Here is an 18,489-nt window from a genome sequence, read left to right as displayed (position 1 = left end):
CGCAGGAAACCTATGTATTCACTGAATATTTGCGCACCATTTCAATGTGCCCATCTGCATTCCTTTTTGCGTATGCAGATATACAGGCATAAGCGATTTTCGATTGCGCAAATACGCAGTGTATTTGCACGACCGAAATACAATTAGACCCGTGTGAACGAGCCCTAAAAGTGACCCTGACAGTGGCCCCAGTAAAAATAACGACCCCCACAGTGGTCCAATTAGTAAAATTAACCCCCTCAGTAGTACTAAACCCAAAGCAACATTACCCCCCCCCCCCTCAGTAATAAGCCCCCTCCCCCCTTTAGTAGGGATGAGCTGCCCCCCTCTCAGTAGGGATGAGCCCTTGCCCTCTAATAAGAAGACCCAGCCCCCACCCCTAATAAGAAGACACCCCCCCCCCCCAACCCATATACTTACCTCCTTGCTGTCAGCGCCGCTCCCCCTCTGCTTGCGCTGAGCCCGGATGCACACTGACATCAGTGTGTGCGCCCGGCATGCTTCCTCCCAGAGTCCTCTCCTGCAGAACTGAAGAGCAGGGGACTCGGGAAGGAGGATTCTGGCTGCACACTGACGTCAGTGTTCGCCGGGATTAGCTGTAACAGCGCGATTACCAGTGAGGCGCTGCGGCACCCCAGCTGGTAATCGCTGCAGTGGTGAGCAGCGTCGGCACGCCGTGGGCCGCATAACACGAGGCAGCGGGCCGGATTCGGCCCGCGGGCCTTGTGTTTGACACATGTGGGATAGAGAATGCTGTTTGAGTAGAAGATCCTGTATTTATTCTCATTATCTTTATGTGTAGAAGTCCAAGAGACAAGACTGAAAATCCCATGGTGCAGCTGTTTTATGGTACCTTCCTAAATGAGGGCTACCTAGAAGGTATGTTCTTACTCACTTATACCTTGATTGTCTATCAACTGTGATCTGTCTGCAATGTTAATTGCGGACAGACCGCGGATTGGACTGCTTCCATTGACTTCAATGAAAGCCGTCTGTGCGGAATCCGCATGAAAATAGAGCATGCTGTGATTTTAATTTTTTTCTCTGCTCGCGGAAATTGCAGCGTAGTTGCAGTAATAATTGATTTACCATAGCATGCTATGAACGGCATTTGCTGCGGATTCCGCAATGCAGATCTGTTCATGCGCAAGCGGCCTAAATGGTCACTTACTTTTCAGCAAACTAGTGCTTATGTGATAGTTGGCAAAAGTGCAAATCCCTTAATTTACCTAAAATGACTTTCTTCTACTGAAAAATCCCTCTAAAGTGCTGGCCACTAGAGATCTCCCCTTCCTCTAATTTGCTGTCCACTGCCTGTTGTCAGGTGAAGTCCGTCTCTAATAACGGAGACACCAAGACTAATAGCAGGAAGTAAATGAGGGTAATGACTCGTGCTGCCCATAGAAGCCTATGGAGAGGAAGAGGGAGATTCACACAGACGGTTGCAGCTAATCAAATCCCATCACAGTAACATGATGATGTCACTTAGGAGGGTGTGCTACCGAGAGGAAGGATACTTTTACACAGGACTATCTGTCAGACAACCAATACCCAGCAGGTGGATCCAGTGATAATCGTTCCTCTGCTTTTTACACAGGAACAAGCATCACTGTGTGAAATGGAGGTGGAGCAGGCAGGGGATCATGCTCAGCCCCCTCAATTCGCAGTAAGCAGGCAGTTCATAAGTGAGCGACTGCCTGTCTACATGGAACGATCCACCATTCAGTTTTCTGCAACCAGAAACTGAACAAGAAGCGAACGACTTCTTGCTCGTCATTCAGACGATGCATGCAATTACACTGAATGATTAGTCTTTCTATGTAAAAACAATATCCTGCTCTCCTCCTTTGTGTGCTGTGTAAGGGCGCATTCAGACGACCGTATATCGGCCACCGCTCGATATACGGCGGCTCTCTCTGCAGGGGGTGGAGGCTGGAAGAGTCGGGAGCAGTGATCTGAGCTCCCGCCCCCCTGCACTATTTGCAATGAGGAGGCGGGCCGGGCTAAGCTTTGGGAATTAGCCCCGCCCTCGCCCTGCCTCTCCTCATTGAAAATAGTGCAGGGGGGTAGAGAGGAGGCAGAGAGGGGCGGGAGCTCAGAGCACTGCTCCCGCCTCTTCCAGCCTCCACCCCCTGCAGAGAGACGCAGTATATCGGCCGGTGGACGATATACGGTCGTCTGAATGCGCCCTTAGGGAGACCTCATAGCAACTAGTCTGCATTGGCTCAAGGAAGACTGACAACTGGAAAGTGGGAGTTTTAAGGCCAATGTGATAAATGGATCTGCACTTTCACAAGTTATTTACCTAAAATTACATTTTTGTGCAGAAAAATCCCTCTAAATTGCAGGCCACTAGGGGTCTCTTACGCCTAATTTGCTGCCATTATTTTATTTTATTTTTTTGTCCACCTGTAATAGAGGAGGGTGTGATAACATGTTCTGCTCATTGAAGTCCAGAGAGAGGAGGGGAGAATGACTCACACTGACTTGCTGCCAGAGAAAACTGAAAATTAGAGCTACAGCCTGCAGATAGGAATACTGGTTAGGATACAAGTCCTATAATGGCCAGTAATAGTGTCAGCTGAACACTCTTCTGTCTAAAACCTGGATTTGCAGTGCAATTTACATAGAAATCGGCAACAGATTTTTTCGGTACATGTGTTTCTATAACTTTCAACCTTTTTTTTCTTGCTCTTCCTGCTGTGAAGCCCTCCAACCTCCGGTACGTGGGCCCGTTAAATGCGTCATTTAATTGTGACGTTTGTATCGCAACAGATAAAACCTTCTCCAATGTTGAAACCTTTGGGCAATACCCCCTTCAAGTAAATGGATTCAACAACTTAAATCAGTGCCTGGAAGGAGCGATGTCAGAGGGGGAGATTGAGCACATCCACAGCGGCAAAACCATGCGGTACCGGCAAGAGGTTAGTAGGTGGTTGTGTCTCTGTGCTTTACCTTCATCGTTTAGTATTAGCAGCTTCCCTGTCGGTGTCTTCTGCTGGTGTCTTCTAGTTATTTCAGAACTGACTGACAAGTAGTTACATCTTAATATTTTTTTCATTTTTGACTGATATTTTCCCCCTGCAATAAATGGGCAAAATGAACTTGAGACCCGACGTGTTCACAGCGGCCGGTCACGGCACAGCCCTGCGGACGCCGCGTCTGCTATTCCGGGTTATAGTAGAACATCCCTTTTTGGTATTCTGTTTTAAGAATACGCCACGTTAAAATGAAGCAGACGTGAAGCCCAGATGAACGCTGCGTTTGGCTAGCTGCCATCAGTGTGATTTAACCATTTTAGTGTCTTCTCATTACTTCGTGTCTCTTCTTTTGCAGCGCTGGTTTACAAAACTACCTCCGGTGTTAACCTTTGAACTGTCACGGTTTGAATATAATCAATCGCTGGGACTGCCAGAAAAGATTCACAATAAGCTCGACTTCCCGGAGATTATTTATATGGACAGGTACATGCATGCGAATGGGTTTGTGTGTGATGATGTGGCGGTATGTTCCTACACATGTAGTGTTCACATTCAAAGTTGACATGTTGACTGTTACTTAAATTATCTTTTGTTGTATCTAGCGCAGTTAGGGAGGCCCCCACACGGGCATATGATTAGCATGTATTATGCGGGCACTGTATGCCTGTGTAATACGTCGTTACTCACAGGCAATCAACAACATTATCTTATGCCGTTCCGATCACATTAGCGTGCCGGAATTGAGCGATACGTGACCGCACACCCTGAAAGAGAGGGGAAAAAAAACATGTTCTATTTTGACATGTGTATACATGAGATAGCGCCCATTGTTTTCCATGGGCTCATATTTACATACACCCATACGCAATTACATTGCTTTTGGGTGGCATGTATATGCGCCGTCGCTATGGGGGAAATATAAAAAGAAAAAAAACAGGTATACTGCACATGACATCGTGCTTGAAATGCGCTGTCATGCGCAGTACAACTTTGTCGCCATACACGGCGGTACATTGGGTCACCGCCAGCTCCAGAGCTGTAAAACACTGCGTGACCGCCACCCCTCTCCCGCAGCGTTTTACATTTACGATCTATTGAACCGAATAGCTCAATGTTCATTCTGCAGAATTCCACCGCAAAATTCCGCAGTGTGAAAAAAAATTGCGGCATGTTCTAAATGCAACAGGAAAACGCGCAGCCGGCTTCCTTTGTAGTCGATGGAAGCCATCCGTCATGCGATACTTTCGCTGCGAGCACAGTGAAAGTATCACGGGATATTGCTGCATCATCGCCCACTGCCAACATGTCATGCGCTGTAATGAAATAAAGGAACAATTATCGTTCATAGTGAACAATAATTATTCAGTCTAAATGCAAACCATTGACTAACGAGAATCGTTTGCTTTTCCTCGATGCAGGCATAGAAGCCATGCTCGGCTCGTTTGCTTATTGTTCGGCTTAAACAGCTCTCGTTCAATCCCCCCTCATTCTTATAGAGCGAATGTGAACGACTGAACGATTTCTCATTTGAACGAGGAGACCATGTATCTGCCTGTATGAACGAACTAGCGATGACATCACTCGCTCGCTCAAACGAGAATCCGCTCATCTAATTGGATGCGTAAATCCAACTTCTCTTTTTTCAGTTTCCTGTTCACGCTGGTGAAGTTTGGTGATTGACTTCTGAATCTGTTTCAGGTTTCTATACAGAAATAAAGAATTTCTTAAGAAGAAACGGGAGGAGGTTAAGAAACTGAATAAAGACATTGACTTCCTTCATCAGAAGCTGGAAAGGTAAACTAAGGTCAATAACCATTTCCTGCCCTAAACTTTTTGATTGAGTGTCATATTTAAAGAATCGCTGCACTTTCATAAAACTTCTTCTTGGGCCGGGCTCCATTAACCTCCATTAACTGTCCAGCGGATGACTGCGAGGGCTCGCAGGCGGTCATATGCAGTACAGTTTGTTTTTTTTTTTTTTTAAACTTGTATTTCCCGTGTTGTCACTTAGCAATTGACGCAGGTACCAGCTGCCCATATGTACTTTTAATTGTACATGGGCTATGGGTCGGATGGCCTACATTGACGTCAATGGAGGCCGTCTGTGCGAATTCCGCAAAACAGCATGCTGCGGGTTTTTTTGTTCCCCCCCCCCCCCCCCCCCCCCACCACCACCACCACTCTACAGGGGACTTTATGGAAAATGATCATCAGTAAATGTAGAACTGCTTGCTTTGAACTTCAGTCATGTTCACTAATATTCAGCACATCCCACTGTTGACCAGGTACCTAAAATATGGTTCTGGCGCCAACCGATGTCCCCTTCCAGATTTGCTTCAGTATGTGCTGGAGTTTGCGAACACCAAGTCTGCGGCAGGAAGCCATGCTGTGGCTGTGACAGATCCCTCGGTGCTTTCAGCAGATGACTCCGGTTCCTCCGGTACTCAACCACAGGAAAATGGGTAATTTCATTTATGGTAAAATGCAAACCTATAAAATAGATGTTCTAGCTAACCTTGTAAATGAAGTGCTGCACAGCCAAAAGCAATTTGCTTTGTGCTATTTGATGCGGATTACAAAGCCTTATCCTCATTTGTTCTTTATTTTTGTTTTATGCCTTGCTTTTTTGTTTCTTTAATAGGCCAAGATGTGAGTTACATTGTTTGTAATGTTTCTCCAACAGTAAAACACACTTTGCTCTTGTATTATCGGGTGTTAGACTTTTCATCAAAAAGGCAAAAAATTTAATTGAGCAGATGCGCCGTGTGTGATGAGTGCGTCTACGTTCACTGCGTCTGCTTTTATAAATATATTGTGTTACCTTAAAAGAAGCGCGGTAAAATCCCCTTAATCTGGCATCTGATGGTCCAGGAACCATAACCCCATCAAGTCCAGACATTTTGTTTTGTTTTATTTTTTTTCGATTTGCCTTCTAAGGACGGTTGCGCACAAAATGTGTGCGTAGCAAGACTCACAAAACTCGCTCGAATATGAACCACAGTCTTTTGAATGGAGTCATATACATATGCAGTGCAGGGGAAAATCGCTGTGTGTCCTTTCCTATCTTTTTGCGTTCCTCGGAACGCATCGCCATTTGTTTTCAATGGTACAATAAAACACATTGGCGTGCGATGCGAGGTTCCCCATTGAAAACAGTGGCAAATACTTGCCGAGGGTTTTAGTTTTTAGGGCATTCATGATGCAATAAAAATTATATCTGTTCTATGGGATCCATAGGAACCTCAGTTACAGGGGAAAACATGTACTGTAGGGACATTACTCATTGACAGAGCTGACCCTGCAGCTCTGCTATAGCAGGGAATTCCTGTCAATCACGTGACCCCCCCCCCCCCCCCCCCCTTCCCCGGGCTCCCGTAGTGGAAGTCTCACTTTTAGTACATAGCGAAAAAGAAAGAATTAGCTCTAATATAAAAAAAAAGTCTGCAGGCTTTTTCTTGCATCTCACTTTGACCCCTGTGCGTTACCCTTGGTAGAGGATTTTGATATGATTAGATTTGCTACATCCTCACCGCTGCCGTAAAATCATGAAGTTTGATACATTGAGCGACGTGTCAGGCCAGGTGAAAGTTCCTACGTTAAGTCCTAGCTACGTGGTCGTGCTTCAGCCAATAGCGCCGTTAGAGGAGAGTCAAGCCATGCTGAGCGATGTTCATATCAAGTGTTTACCAATTCGCCTGTCGCCATGTCCCCAAAACGTGGAAGACGATCCACGGCGAACACTTCAAGCTGAATTCTCAGCTTGACAGTTCTTAAGACCTTTTACAACCATTTCTCCAAACCTGTTATGTTCGCGTAGCCAACATCAAGTCAACCTAGTAAAATAAAGAAATCCTTCCAGCTGTCTGCAGCTTCTAAACAGTTAACTGACACAATCAGATCTTGGCAGTTGACGGCGGCTGCCAGCTGTGACAAATAGCTGAAGGCCTCGGAGTATGGAGCCCACTCTGCATGACTGCACTATGTGAAGTTACTTTATGCGGTTGTGAAGTAGTTAACTATCTGGCAAAGTCTCGTGCCTGATTACTGAGGAGCGTACTTGCTGGCCGGTGCGGAGTCTGGTGGGCAATGGCTGCTCAGTTATATTACATTGAAAAGTCTGACACAGAACTTCTGATTCTCGGACTGTTCTGGCGATTTCAGATTTTCCGACTTATTCTCTGTAGATAACTTGTTGGTTGCTTCATAACAACCTGATGATTTTAGTTCGGTTTTGTCCAGTAGTCTAGCCAATGGATGCAATGAACATTTGGACGGTGACGGATCATCAGTTTGCAGCCCATCCCTAGAAAGTGCCTCCTCATCACTTTCTGAACAAAGCCACTTAATGGTTACGGACGGCCCAGCTCCCCGGACCGTCACCGAGGAAGAGCTCCAGTCTGTGGAGGCCTGCTTACAGAGGTGGAGAGCCGAGGTGGAACAGGACATTCAAGGTGAGGTGGGGCTTCACCTAACCTGCCAGGGACTGTTCACCCAGCCGAGTGGCCTTTCTGTACTCTGCTAGTCATAGTTGTGACCCAGGGCAGCAAAGGTAGAAAGCAGGAAAGAAATAAAAAGCAGGAAAGGTTGTTTCTTTTTTCCCGATGCAGGGACGTAAAAAAAAAAACCGCTCAGCGCTTACCTTAATCCCCGCGCTCCGGTGACTTCTATACTTACCGGCTGAAGATGGCCGCCGGGATCCTCTTCCTCCGTGGACCGCAGCTCTTCTGTGCGGTCCATTGCCGATTCCAGCCTCCTGATTGGCTGGAATCGGCACGTGACGGGGCGGAGCTACACGGAGCCCCATTGAAGAAAGCAGAAGACCCGGACTGCGCAAGCGCGTCTAATTTGGCCATTCGACCATTTTAGACGGCGAAAATTAGGCGGGCTCCATGGAGACGAGGACGCCAGCAGCGGAACAGGTAAGTGAAAAACTTTTTATAACTTCTGTATGGCTCATAATTAATGCACAATGTACATTACAAAGTGCATTAATATGGCCATACAGAAGTGTATACCCCCACTTGCTGCCGCGGGACAACCCCTTTAAAGCTGCTTGTAAAATTGTATTAATTTTTGCTTTCTTGTTCCATCAGACTTGAAAAATTCAGTAGCCCACATCAGAAAAACAATTGGAGAGGTTTATAATGATCCTCATCTGCTGCAGGTAAAGGTGTTTTTTGGTTTTTTTTCTTTTTTTCAACTTCATTTTGGACTCTTTACTCTTAAGAAAAGCCTAAGCAAAACGTTGACCAGCCTTCTTCTAACACAGCCTAAATGTACAAAAATGAACATCAAACCTGACCATACAGAGTACATTAGTGTCAACTGAACCCGCTGATCTCTGTAAGGTCATCCAACTATCTCAGGGCTTCAGAGTCTCCCCTAACGTTAAATGTTGGGGTAGAGAAGGTAGGTGGCTTTACTGTACTCATTCAAAACACATGCTGGCTTGGCCAAGTCCAGTGTGCATCTGTATGGAGAGTTTAAGACCGAGATCTGTCAGTCATGCTGGCGTTCAGCTGCCAAGTGTCTAAGGCTAATCACTATAGGAATTATCAACGTGTTATAGCACTGAAACGAATGATAATTAATGGGTACAATAGGTATTCAAGGCAACAAGTGCAGTAAAATAGTAGGGAATGTCCACTTTCCCATAATGAAGTATGAAAGGGTACTTAATATGTGCTTCTTAGGTGCCTTAAAGATGTAGGCCAGAAAACTGCGGTGCGGCCAGCGCAGGGAGCGGGGGCCAGGAGGCTGCGGTGCGGCCGGCGCAGGGAGCGGGGGCCAGGAGGCTGCGGTGCGGCCGGCGCAGGGAGCGGGGGCCAGGAGGCTGCGGTGCGGCCGGCGCAGGGAGCGGGGGCCAGGAGGCTGCGGTGCGGCCGGCGCAGGGAGCGGGGGCCAGGAGGCTGCGGTGCGGCCGGAGCAGGGAGCGGGGGCCAGGAGGCTGCGGTGCGGCCGGCGCAGGGAGCGGGGGCCAGGAGGCTGCGGTGCGGCCGGCGCAGGGAGCGGGGGCCAGGAGGCTGCGGTGCGGCCGGCGCAGGGAGCGGGGGCCAGGAGGCTGCGGTGCGGCCGGAGCAGGGAGCGGGGGCCAGGAGGCTGCGGTGCGGCCGGCGCAGGGAGCGGGGGCCAGGAGGCTGCGGTGCGGCCGGCGCAGGGAGCGGGGGCCAGGAGGCTGCGGTGCGGCCGGCGCAGGGAGCGGGGGCCAGGAGGCTGCGGTGCGGCCGGCGCAGGGAGCGGGGGCCAGGAGGCTGCGGTGCGGCCGGAGCAGGGAGCGGGGGCCAGGAGGCTGCGGTGCGGCCGGCGCAGGGAGCGGGGGCCAGGAGGCTGCGGTGCGGCCGGCGCAGGGAGCGGGGGCCAGGAGGCTGCGGTGCGGCCGGCGCAGGGAGCGGGGGCCAGGAGGCTGCGGTGCGGCCGGCGCAGGGAGCGGGGGCGGGGCCAGGAGGCTGCGGTGCGGCCGGCGCAGGGAGCGGGGGCCAGGAGGCTGCGGTGCGGCCGGCGCAGGGAGCGGGGGCCAGGAGGCTGCGGTGCGGCCGGCGCGGGGGCCAGGAGGCTGCGGTGCGGCCGGCGCGGGGGCCAGGAGGCTGCGGTGCGGCCGGCGCGGGGGCCAGGAGGCTGCGGTGCGGCCGGCGCGGGGGCCAGGAGGCTGCGGTGCGGCCGGCGCGGGGGCCAGGAGGCTGCGGTGCGGCCGGCGCGGGGGCCAGGAGGCTGCGGTGCGGCCGGCGCGGGGGCCAGGAGGCTGCGGTGCGGCCGGCGCGGGGGCCAGGAGGCTGCGGTGCGGCCGGCGCGGGGGCCAGGAGGCTGCGGTGCGGCCGGCGCGGGGGCCAGGAGGCTGCGGTGCGGCCGGCGCGGGGAGCGGGGGCCAGGAGGCTGCGGTGCGGCCGGCGCAGGGAGCGTTCTATTATATTTGTTACCCATTTGTACAACCTATGTAGTTGTAGAGCGTCCGCTGTCCCCCCTTATCAACTGCTCCCTATGGTCTATTACAAAGCATGTATGAGAGAGGTTAATGAACTTTATAGCTATCAATCACTATTGGATTCTTGAAGGCAAAAGATGAGGAGCTGCGCTCTGTTTTCGGTAGTGAGGGTCCCATACACTCTTGCATGGAGCCCACTGCCGGTGATCTAATTGATCCTATAGTCGGTTCTGCATTATAAAACTATACAAACAATAAGTGAGACCGTGCGCCTTGTACAGGAGTTTCCTTCCAGGTTTGCAGTGTATGATTTCCTAATATAGCAGAGCCTGAGTGTGCAGTACGAGAGCCGCCTTACCCCGTCATCGGGACTGAATGCCCTGTATCATGGTCCAGCAGGCGCAGCGATGAGGAAGGTGGTGTCAGCTGTAGGAAAACATGAATGAAGTCTAGCCCGCTGTCAACAGCTGAGAATCCTGTCTGCGTAAGCCCGGGATGTCTTGGCGATGGCTAAATTTGAGGCACGGCAGTCATCATCCTGCTAAAGTGAGCTTCTGCAGCTATATATATAATGGGCATGAGCAGGCATACTGCATACACAGCGCCGATGCAGGACTAACAATTACTGGGCCCTGTGATGGGAAGGCTTCTAATTACATGACATTATCTTACCCCGCTGTGTCACCAACGTCATCACCTGTCATTCAGATCCTCTCCGTCCCGAAATAATATCCTATCGCATCTCTCGCTCTGTTCTCTATGTCAGTTCTTCATAGCCAAGGCCGACGGCACGTGTCTGCTGACAACCTATTTCCTTGCTCCGTCCCTCTTCTAGTTATGAAAGGACTGCTTTCTCAGATTCTCCTTCTCATTCCCACTTTTCAAGAGCCATAACTTTATTTTCCTGTCAACGTAGCCGTGTTTATGGCTTGTTTTTTTGCGTCCTGTATTTTTTTTTATAGTACTTTTTAATGTACCATTAAACGCATAGAAAAACTTTTAAACATGAAAAGGGGTGAAATGGGGGAAAAAATTGCGCCATTGTTTTTTTTTTTTTTTTTTTTTAATGTACTACTTACAGAAGATAATCTTCTAATTGCTCCTGTCATCATATTCTAAAAACCCGTAACTTGTTTTATTTCTCCATTGATGGGGTTGTTGGAAAGCCTGGCTTTTGCAGGTTTCATTGATTTTGGGGTACATGCAACTTTTTTTGATCGCTTTTTTTTTTACTCCTTTTGTTTTATGAAGCGGAGAGCCCAAAAAACACAGTTCAGGCATGTAGGGTAAATGATTTTATTTCAGTAGTTCATACTTTTATGGATGTGGCAGTACCAATTGTGTTATTTTTTTTTTTTTTTTTGTCATTTTGACAGCAGCATCTAAGCAGTTAACAGCTGCGATCAAAGCTACCTCCGATGGCGGCCATTGCAAGTGGGTGTTGGCTTTCAGAAACAAGCAGCAACACTTACCATATACCGCCTGCCGTACATTTACGGCTAATAGAGGTATATTAGGGAGGGTACAAGCTACAGCCATATAAAGGTCTGGTCTGAGGTTTGTGACTAGGAGGCAGGGTAAATGAATGACCACCGGGGACATATAGTGCAATTCTGTATGCATTTCTCACTATCTTGTCTATTTTAGGGGGAGATGTTTTCATGCACTTGTCTTGAGAAACCTTGCAGCGTCTTTTTTTTCTTTGTCTTGTTTTTGTGCCCATCTCATCACTTCTAAATTGTGGCTGTATTTTAGGAATGGGGTTACCTGCGTCAATTTGGATTTCTTGTCATTTCTTATCACTTAGGCTGCTTTCACACCGGTGGGTTTTTTTCTTGTGTGTTTTTTTTTTTTAACTCAATTTTGCTGCTTTTTTTTTTAAACGTGAAAGTCAATAAGGCTTTCTAATGTTAAAAACGCACTGCATCGAAATACGCAATGCATTTTTAACATTTAGAAAGTCCTATTTACTTTTGCGTGAAAACACTAGTGTGAAGGCGCCCTTACTCCATAAACTCGTGTAAATTGTAGCAGAAGGCTGCATTCACTCATAGCTATTGTACTTTTCGGATTGTGGTGCACGGATGGTTCAAGATGCACTAGCTTGCAGTATGTTCGGTGTATGTTCCTCCAATGGGTTTCAGATTAACCCTTTCCAATCCAGTATCGGACCTCGTTGAACATTGAGATTTCCCTGCATAGCTCCCATGTCGGGCGAAGTCTGATACATGTTTCTAAGACTATGCAGAGGAGAGCTCTGACATCAGAGAGCTGTCCTGCATAGTGTTAGAAACATATGCTACACTCACTGTATGCGGTTATAGGATGCCTCTGTATGGCACTCTGTTATAGAGAGAGACCTCATTAGAGAAATTAGAAATGCATAGACTTATATAAATGTGTGTAATACTTATATACGTGTATTTACAGGTCATTTTTATGTGTTTTTGTTGAGTAATTCCAAGGAATTCACAATGTGCTTTCCCACCCAAAATAAATAAGAGCTGAGGAGTATGCGGGTAATTGGACTGGAAAGCGTTAAGACCCAGACATGAAATGCCCCCCTCCCACCATGGCATTTCTTGGATCCACCAAACTATGGGGAAAGCACCTGCTTTAATCCCACTTGTACTCTGGTTATGCCCACTTTGTAGGCAATATATACGGATGTAGTAAAGTTTACATTGACTGTGATGAATTTCTGCGGCAAGTTCTTTTAAGTAATTGAAAAGCATCTCTATGCAATCCATTGAAAATATATTGAAATGGCAAACTACGGCGTAGAAAGTTACATAACTTGTCTGCATCTGTAAGTGGTTTTCCTTCCATGCCGAGATAATGCATTATTATATTAATGCTTTTTTAGGTTCCATATAGGCTTCATGCGGTCCTGGTTCACGAAGGCCAGGCTATTGCTGGGCACTACTGGGCTTACATATACAGCCACACTAGACAGTGCTGGTTGAAGTACAATGATATATCTGTGACAGAAGCCACTTGGGAAGAGCTGGAGAGAGACTCCTATGGAGGTGCGAGGAATGCCAGCGCTTACTGCCTCATGTACATAAATGATAAACTGCCTTATCTTATCGAGGGTAAGTAACGTTGAATGGCTTTTTTTTGTTTTTTGTATGCATGCATTGTTTTAAAAAAGCTTCGAAACTAAAATGTTGATGCCATATCTTCAGGATGGGTCATCCGTATCAGATGAATGGAGGTCCGCCTTAAGCTGTTTGAAGAGGCTGCTTTTTTCAGGTTATCGTTCTTTACTATATACTAGGTACAATGCCGTACACTTTGTTCATTGCGGCTGTGCCTACTATTGCAACTCAGCCCTGTTCACTTGACGAGGACCGAGCTGCACAAAAGTCATGTGACCAGTAGACGTGACGTTACCAGCCTCAGAGGCCATGGTGCTCGCCCAAGCACTGCAGTTCCTTCAAACTACTGATTGGTGGGCATGCTAGGATTTGATGCCCAGCAATCTGATATTGATAACCAATCCTGGAGTGATAGGTCATCAACGTTTTAGTCTGTGTAAACCTCTTTAAATTCATTCTAAATGATGTATGTTGGTTCTTTTGGCTCCTAAATGTACAATTTAGACAACTCCTTCCAAGTGTCAAAACGCATAACACAACGTTCTCTTCATCTGGTTAGTAGGTAGCATTTACACCGGTTTGGCTTGAAGGTTTTCAGGTGCTCCAGCTGACCGTGAGTCAAACCGCTTGAATAGCAACAACAAAAGGAGAAAAGCTGCTCCTTAAAAACACTTCTTAATCTTCTTTTATTGCAAATTCCTAAAATTCTAAATGGTAGGTACCGTGGGACACTGTGTCCGGGTTTTCTGCCTGGTTGTTCCATCCAGGTTGTCTGAGCTTGCATGTATAGATTCCAATAGGGAGAGGAAAAGGAACTACTGCCAGACATCTTGGTGCTCACACGGGCGTGTATGTCCCACGTATTATGTGCATATTTTCACCCTTGTAAAATATGCAGTGCACAGAAAATACGCATGTGTATGTTAAATCTCCATATCCAGTATTAAAATCACAGAGGCGAGAGAAAAACAAAGACCTTCACTGAAAAAGCCAAAAACATGCAATACCTGAAAGGCTGCAGAGCAGGCACGTACGCCACAGGGCAGGCGCAATAGCCGTATACCCTCATAGAGTGCAGACTATTATGCAGTCACTCACTCAACCCAGCCCAGAGTGGAAAGGAGCGACTGCAAACTACCATGGCCCGCACATGTGAACGATGCCCAAGATGGGTGTGCCCCACCATACAGGATAGCAACTCTCACTGACAAGCAGTGGGCTGCCCTGTGTCTCCAAAGTGGGCCACACTGGCTGACATATTGGGGTTTCCCAAATCTCAGGCAAACTAAATACAAAAAATACTGATACATACTAATAAATGCGGGTGTTAGTTCTGCATTTTGGCCAAAACGCATAGGCGACGAGCCACGTCAAGGCCACCACATGTCCGTCAGGACCTACGCTATTTCAGCCAAAAATATACAATACTTGAAAGGCTGCAGAGCAGGTTCATTCGCCACAGGCACAATCGCCATAAGGTAGTCCGTATTGGTTCGTATTATGTGACAAACTAGGACATGCTGGGGGGGTTCTGGGTTTTTTTCTTTCACAAGTGTAATGGGCACAGTTCAAAAAAGGCAAAATAGTTCAAAATGTATAAATAGTACAAAATGGCAACCTTTGTGCCCTCTTATAACTCACAGTAAATGTACAAGATTAGACAATCTCAGTTGTAAAGTGCTATCCAAGCTGAAGGGTGCAGTCACACCTATTTAGGATTACCCAATAGGAACATACCTAGACCAATGTTGAGGAGTCTACTACCTCTTCCTGGAATATATCTATATTGCTATAATAATGCATCCATAAGGCACTTCTGTGTGTCCAGAGGGGGTCATGAACCCCATGCGTATCACCCGGAATGGCTTCATCAGAGGTGTTAGCTGCTATAATAATGCATCTATAGGGCACTTCTGTGTGTGTCTAGACGGGGCCATGGACTCAAGCATATTGCTTGTAATGGCTAACAAAAACAAAATCCTATTTCAGCAAGCCTTCAAGGCTACTGAGCCCTCTTCGTCGGGTTACAGCTAGCTTTCAAGGCGTCATCAAGCTAGAAAGAGGCCCAATTGGCCTCGAAAGCTTGCTGTAATGTCATTTGTTTTTGTTATCCATTAAAAGGTATCATATCGACATTTTGTTTCTCTTACTGAGAACAATCCTATTTATTCCCCTCGGCATTTGCAGTCTGAGAAGCCATGCCATGCATTAGATAACCACCGATCTCTCCAAAATCTGCAGGTTCATCCAACTTGATGTATTGTGTGGGCAGCTTGACTTGTAGAATTGTTTTAATTCCATTATTTTTTTCATCCATTCTACAGACCAGGAAACGGGACAACTGGAAGATAAAATCAGCAGTCTGCCACCAGGCTTTGCACACTGTATTAGAGAGGACAACCAAAGCTTTGAACATGACGTGGAAGGATGGCAGGAAGCTCATTCCTGCAAGATCCCACAAATGGAGCCCGTGCCCACTTCAGAAGAGGAGATCTTGTCTGATGGTAAATCATTGCACTTCTTGGACTCTCCTTGTATAATGGCAGTAGACTGAGACCTTATTGATGAAGGTTGGCCGGTAACTTCATTTGTATGTCATTTTGTAAACCTATTAGTGATTAAAACTCCATATATAATGTTACGGACTTATTACCAGTCTGATTTTTATATTGTAGAGCCTAGGAGAACGGGACTACACCGTAGCATGGTGTGAATGGCGGGTATAGATGGTATAGACCTGTCCTTCAGATCCTCCCTATACTCTCTGTACATCTTTAGCTCCCTGATGCTTCAGTCGCCTCCGTTTTGTCTGTCTTATCTTAGACTATAGTCTGTTTGTAGGCACAGCTCTGTGTAGTGGGGACTTCAATAGATCCTTGTCATCAGAACATGCCATGATCACCAAAGAACAGACAGCTCTCGCCATTACCAAAACTGCTGAGTCCTATGAGAAAAACGGAGTGGAGGCCGCGCTAGAAGAGGTAAATATTGGACTTTGTAGAAATCCCAGTCGATTAGAAGTGATCCAGATTTTAACACCTACCAATGTCTTCTTGCCTGGTGTGCCCACTGCCCCTACAGACATGTTTTTCCAGTTCTTTCCAATTCACACATCTGTTATATAGGGCCCAATCATTTGCTAAGTAATACTTCATAGATCCCGTGTAGAAACTGTCCGGTGGCAGCACAAAGGTCAGCTTGGGCACCTTATCTGCCCGGACCCCTGACAGTAGTAGCACCTATATTGTCCTGATTGGTCTTTATTAGAGATGAGCGAGCGTACTCGGAAAAGCACTACTCGCTCGAGTAATGTGCTTTATCCGAGTATCGCTGTGCTCGGGTCTGAAGATTCGGGTGCGGCTGACAGGTGAGTCGCAGCGGGGAGCAGGGGAGAGCGGGCGGGAGAGAAAGATCTCCCCTCCGTTCCTTCCCGCTCTCCCCCGCAGCTTCCCGCTCCGTGCCGGCACCCGAATCTTCAGGGACGAGCGGGGAGATACTCGGATAAAGCACATTACTCGAGCGAGTAGTGCTTTTCCGAGTACGCTCGCTCATCTCTAGTCTTTATTTACAGAGCGATTGGTAGTTATACCCCTACCCTTGTGAAATGTTGAGTGAATGCAATGTACTGGAAATTTAAATGGCTGTAGCCTATTTAAAGGGGGTTTGTCAGATGTTTCTTCTCCTAAGACCTCTAACGGCACCCAGTAGGGACTTTAAGCCCTTTTACACATAACAAGTGTCGTTCAAAAACTCTTTTGGATCACGCGAATTAGAACAATAATCGTCCAGTGTAAACACTGCTAATGATTGAACGACTTAACGAGAATTTGTTTACTACTTATGAGGCATAAAAATGATCGCTCGTTTACACGCCGTTGTATGTGAACATCGATCGTTTAGTCTTTCACATTCACTGGTACAGTGAATGACTGAACAACTTACAAGTGAACAATTTGTCTGTATATATACAGGCAGGAGGATGACAAGAGTTCGCTCATGCGCACAATAAATCACTCTGTGTAAAAGGAGCCTTAAATAGATTCGTTACTTCTTTTTGTCTCCATTAATAGAGGACTAATTGCCTAGAAAACAAACCTTTCTCACATGTGCAAGTGAGCTGATAAGCGCCTAGTGGATGGCCCAGAGCAGGCAAGTGCTTCGGCTCTCCTTAGTAAACCCTGCTCTGTTCCTCCCGCTTGGTGTTAATTCACGGCTCCAGCATTGCCCTACATCACTCTTTGACACTTGTAGATGCACAGCGCCCTCCCTGCAGTGGCAGGAGCCTCAGTGACTTGCAGTACTGCGCATGCGCCATCTTGGGATCCCATGTACCAGATTTCAATGGCGAACAGAGTGATGTAAAACAATGCTTGAGCTGTCCGTGAACACCAATGCAAAGGCGTGGGTCAGGATTTACCAATAAGATCTTGAACATTGGCAAGCTCATGTGCATAGGTGATTAAAAACAAAAACAACTTAAGTCAGCAATTGGACCTGTATCAATGATGACAAAGGTATGTTTCCACATTTAGCTTCTCCTACACAATGCTGCTGATGGTTTTCACCCCCTTGCCCCCCGTGACGTAAACATACATCATGGGAAGGGGAAGTTAGGGCAAAACGACGTAGCTGAGCCTGTGCGGTCTGGTTGAGACCGATAGTAATGGCAGGGATCGGTGAGAACATGTTGCGATCAATGTTGACTGCGGCACGTATGACGTTTTACGGACAGATATCGCTTCCTCAATGTCTTCAGCCCTCTGCCGTAAAATTACGAGGGGCCATAGGGTGCCATGGCAACAGGATGCCAGTTAGTGGCGTCCAGGTCTGCTTATCTAGGCAACAATAGTGATAATACAGAACTACCACAATGTTTTACCTGAGGGATCAGAAGATCACAAGTTCAGGTTTTCTAAAGGGACATTAAAAAATATAATTATATTTTTTATAATAAAAGAAAAAAAACGTTTTCTCGTCTGTTATCATTGGGGGACACAGCAAAGACCTTGGGTATAGCTTCTGCCACTAGGAGGCGACATTAAGCATAAGTGTTAACTCCTCCCACTAGCTATAACCCCCCCCCCCCCCCCCCCCCTGCAAGCAGCATGCTAGCTCAGTTTTTTGCTTAGTGTCTAGGAGGCAGGACCATCGCTCCTATTGAGACTATTTTTTTAATCTTTTTTTTTTTTTTTTTCTCCGGAAGACCAGGGAATAACGGGGAGGCAGGACTCATCCTGTTAACCCACCGAGGAGGGCGAACAGAGGTGAACCCAACCCTTTGTCTGCCTGGTCCCCTCAGAAGACAAGGAGGCACACTCTGCCCCCAAACGGAGTGACCCGCCAGCCATAGAGCCCCCCCCCCTTTCTTATGGTCGAGCATCCCCTGCCCCATCAAAGGCAGGCAATGGTTGGGAAAAGCTCTGCTGGAGCCAGGAGACCACCCTACCTCGGTCAAGAGGTAAGTACGCGGTTTTATTTTGTTAGCATG

At 47.5% G+C, this 18,489-nt stretch overlaps 1 protein-coding gene across 3 annotated transcripts in view; it reads left to right on the top strand.

Annotated features, from left to right (window-relative positions):
• Positions 1–18,489, top strand: part of USP28 (ubiquitin specific peptidase 28) — a 76,944-nt gene that overhangs the window by 33,096 nt on the left and 25,359 nt on the right. For 2 of the 3 annotated variants that reach the window (XM_066606920.1, XM_066606918.1), the window contains exons 9-18: positions 803–879; positions 2,776–2,924; positions 3,337–3,464; positions 4,680–4,775; positions 5,267–5,443; positions 7,221–7,432; positions 8,075–8,145; positions 12,767–12,995; positions 15,326–15,505; positions 15,843–15,982. In XM_066606920.1, the coding sequence (XP_066463017.1) occupies positions 803–879; positions 2,776–2,924; positions 3,337–3,464; positions 4,680–4,775; positions 5,267–5,443; positions 7,221–7,432; positions 8,075–8,145; positions 12,767–12,995; positions 15,326–15,505; positions 15,843–15,982 (1,459 nt within the window). The remainder of the gene's footprint in view (positions 1–802; positions 880–2,775; positions 2,925–3,336; positions 3,465–4,679; positions 4,776–5,266; positions 5,444–7,220; positions 7,433–8,074; positions 8,146–12,766; positions 12,996–15,325; positions 15,506–15,842; positions 15,983–18,489) is intronic. The other variant, XM_066606919.1, reaches the window with a different exon arrangement.

Source organism: Eleutherodactylus coqui, chromosome 6, assembly GCF_035609145.1.
Source record: "Eleutherodactylus coqui strain aEleCoq1 chromosome 6, aEleCoq1.hap1, whole genome shotgun sequence".
Classification (NCBI taxonomy): Eukaryota; Metazoa; Chordata; class Amphibia; order Anura; family Eleutherodactylidae; genus Eleutherodactylus; species Eleutherodactylus coqui.
The sequence above is the reverse complement of the archived record's forward strand: the minus strand, read 5'-3'. Positions and strand labels throughout refer to the sequence as shown.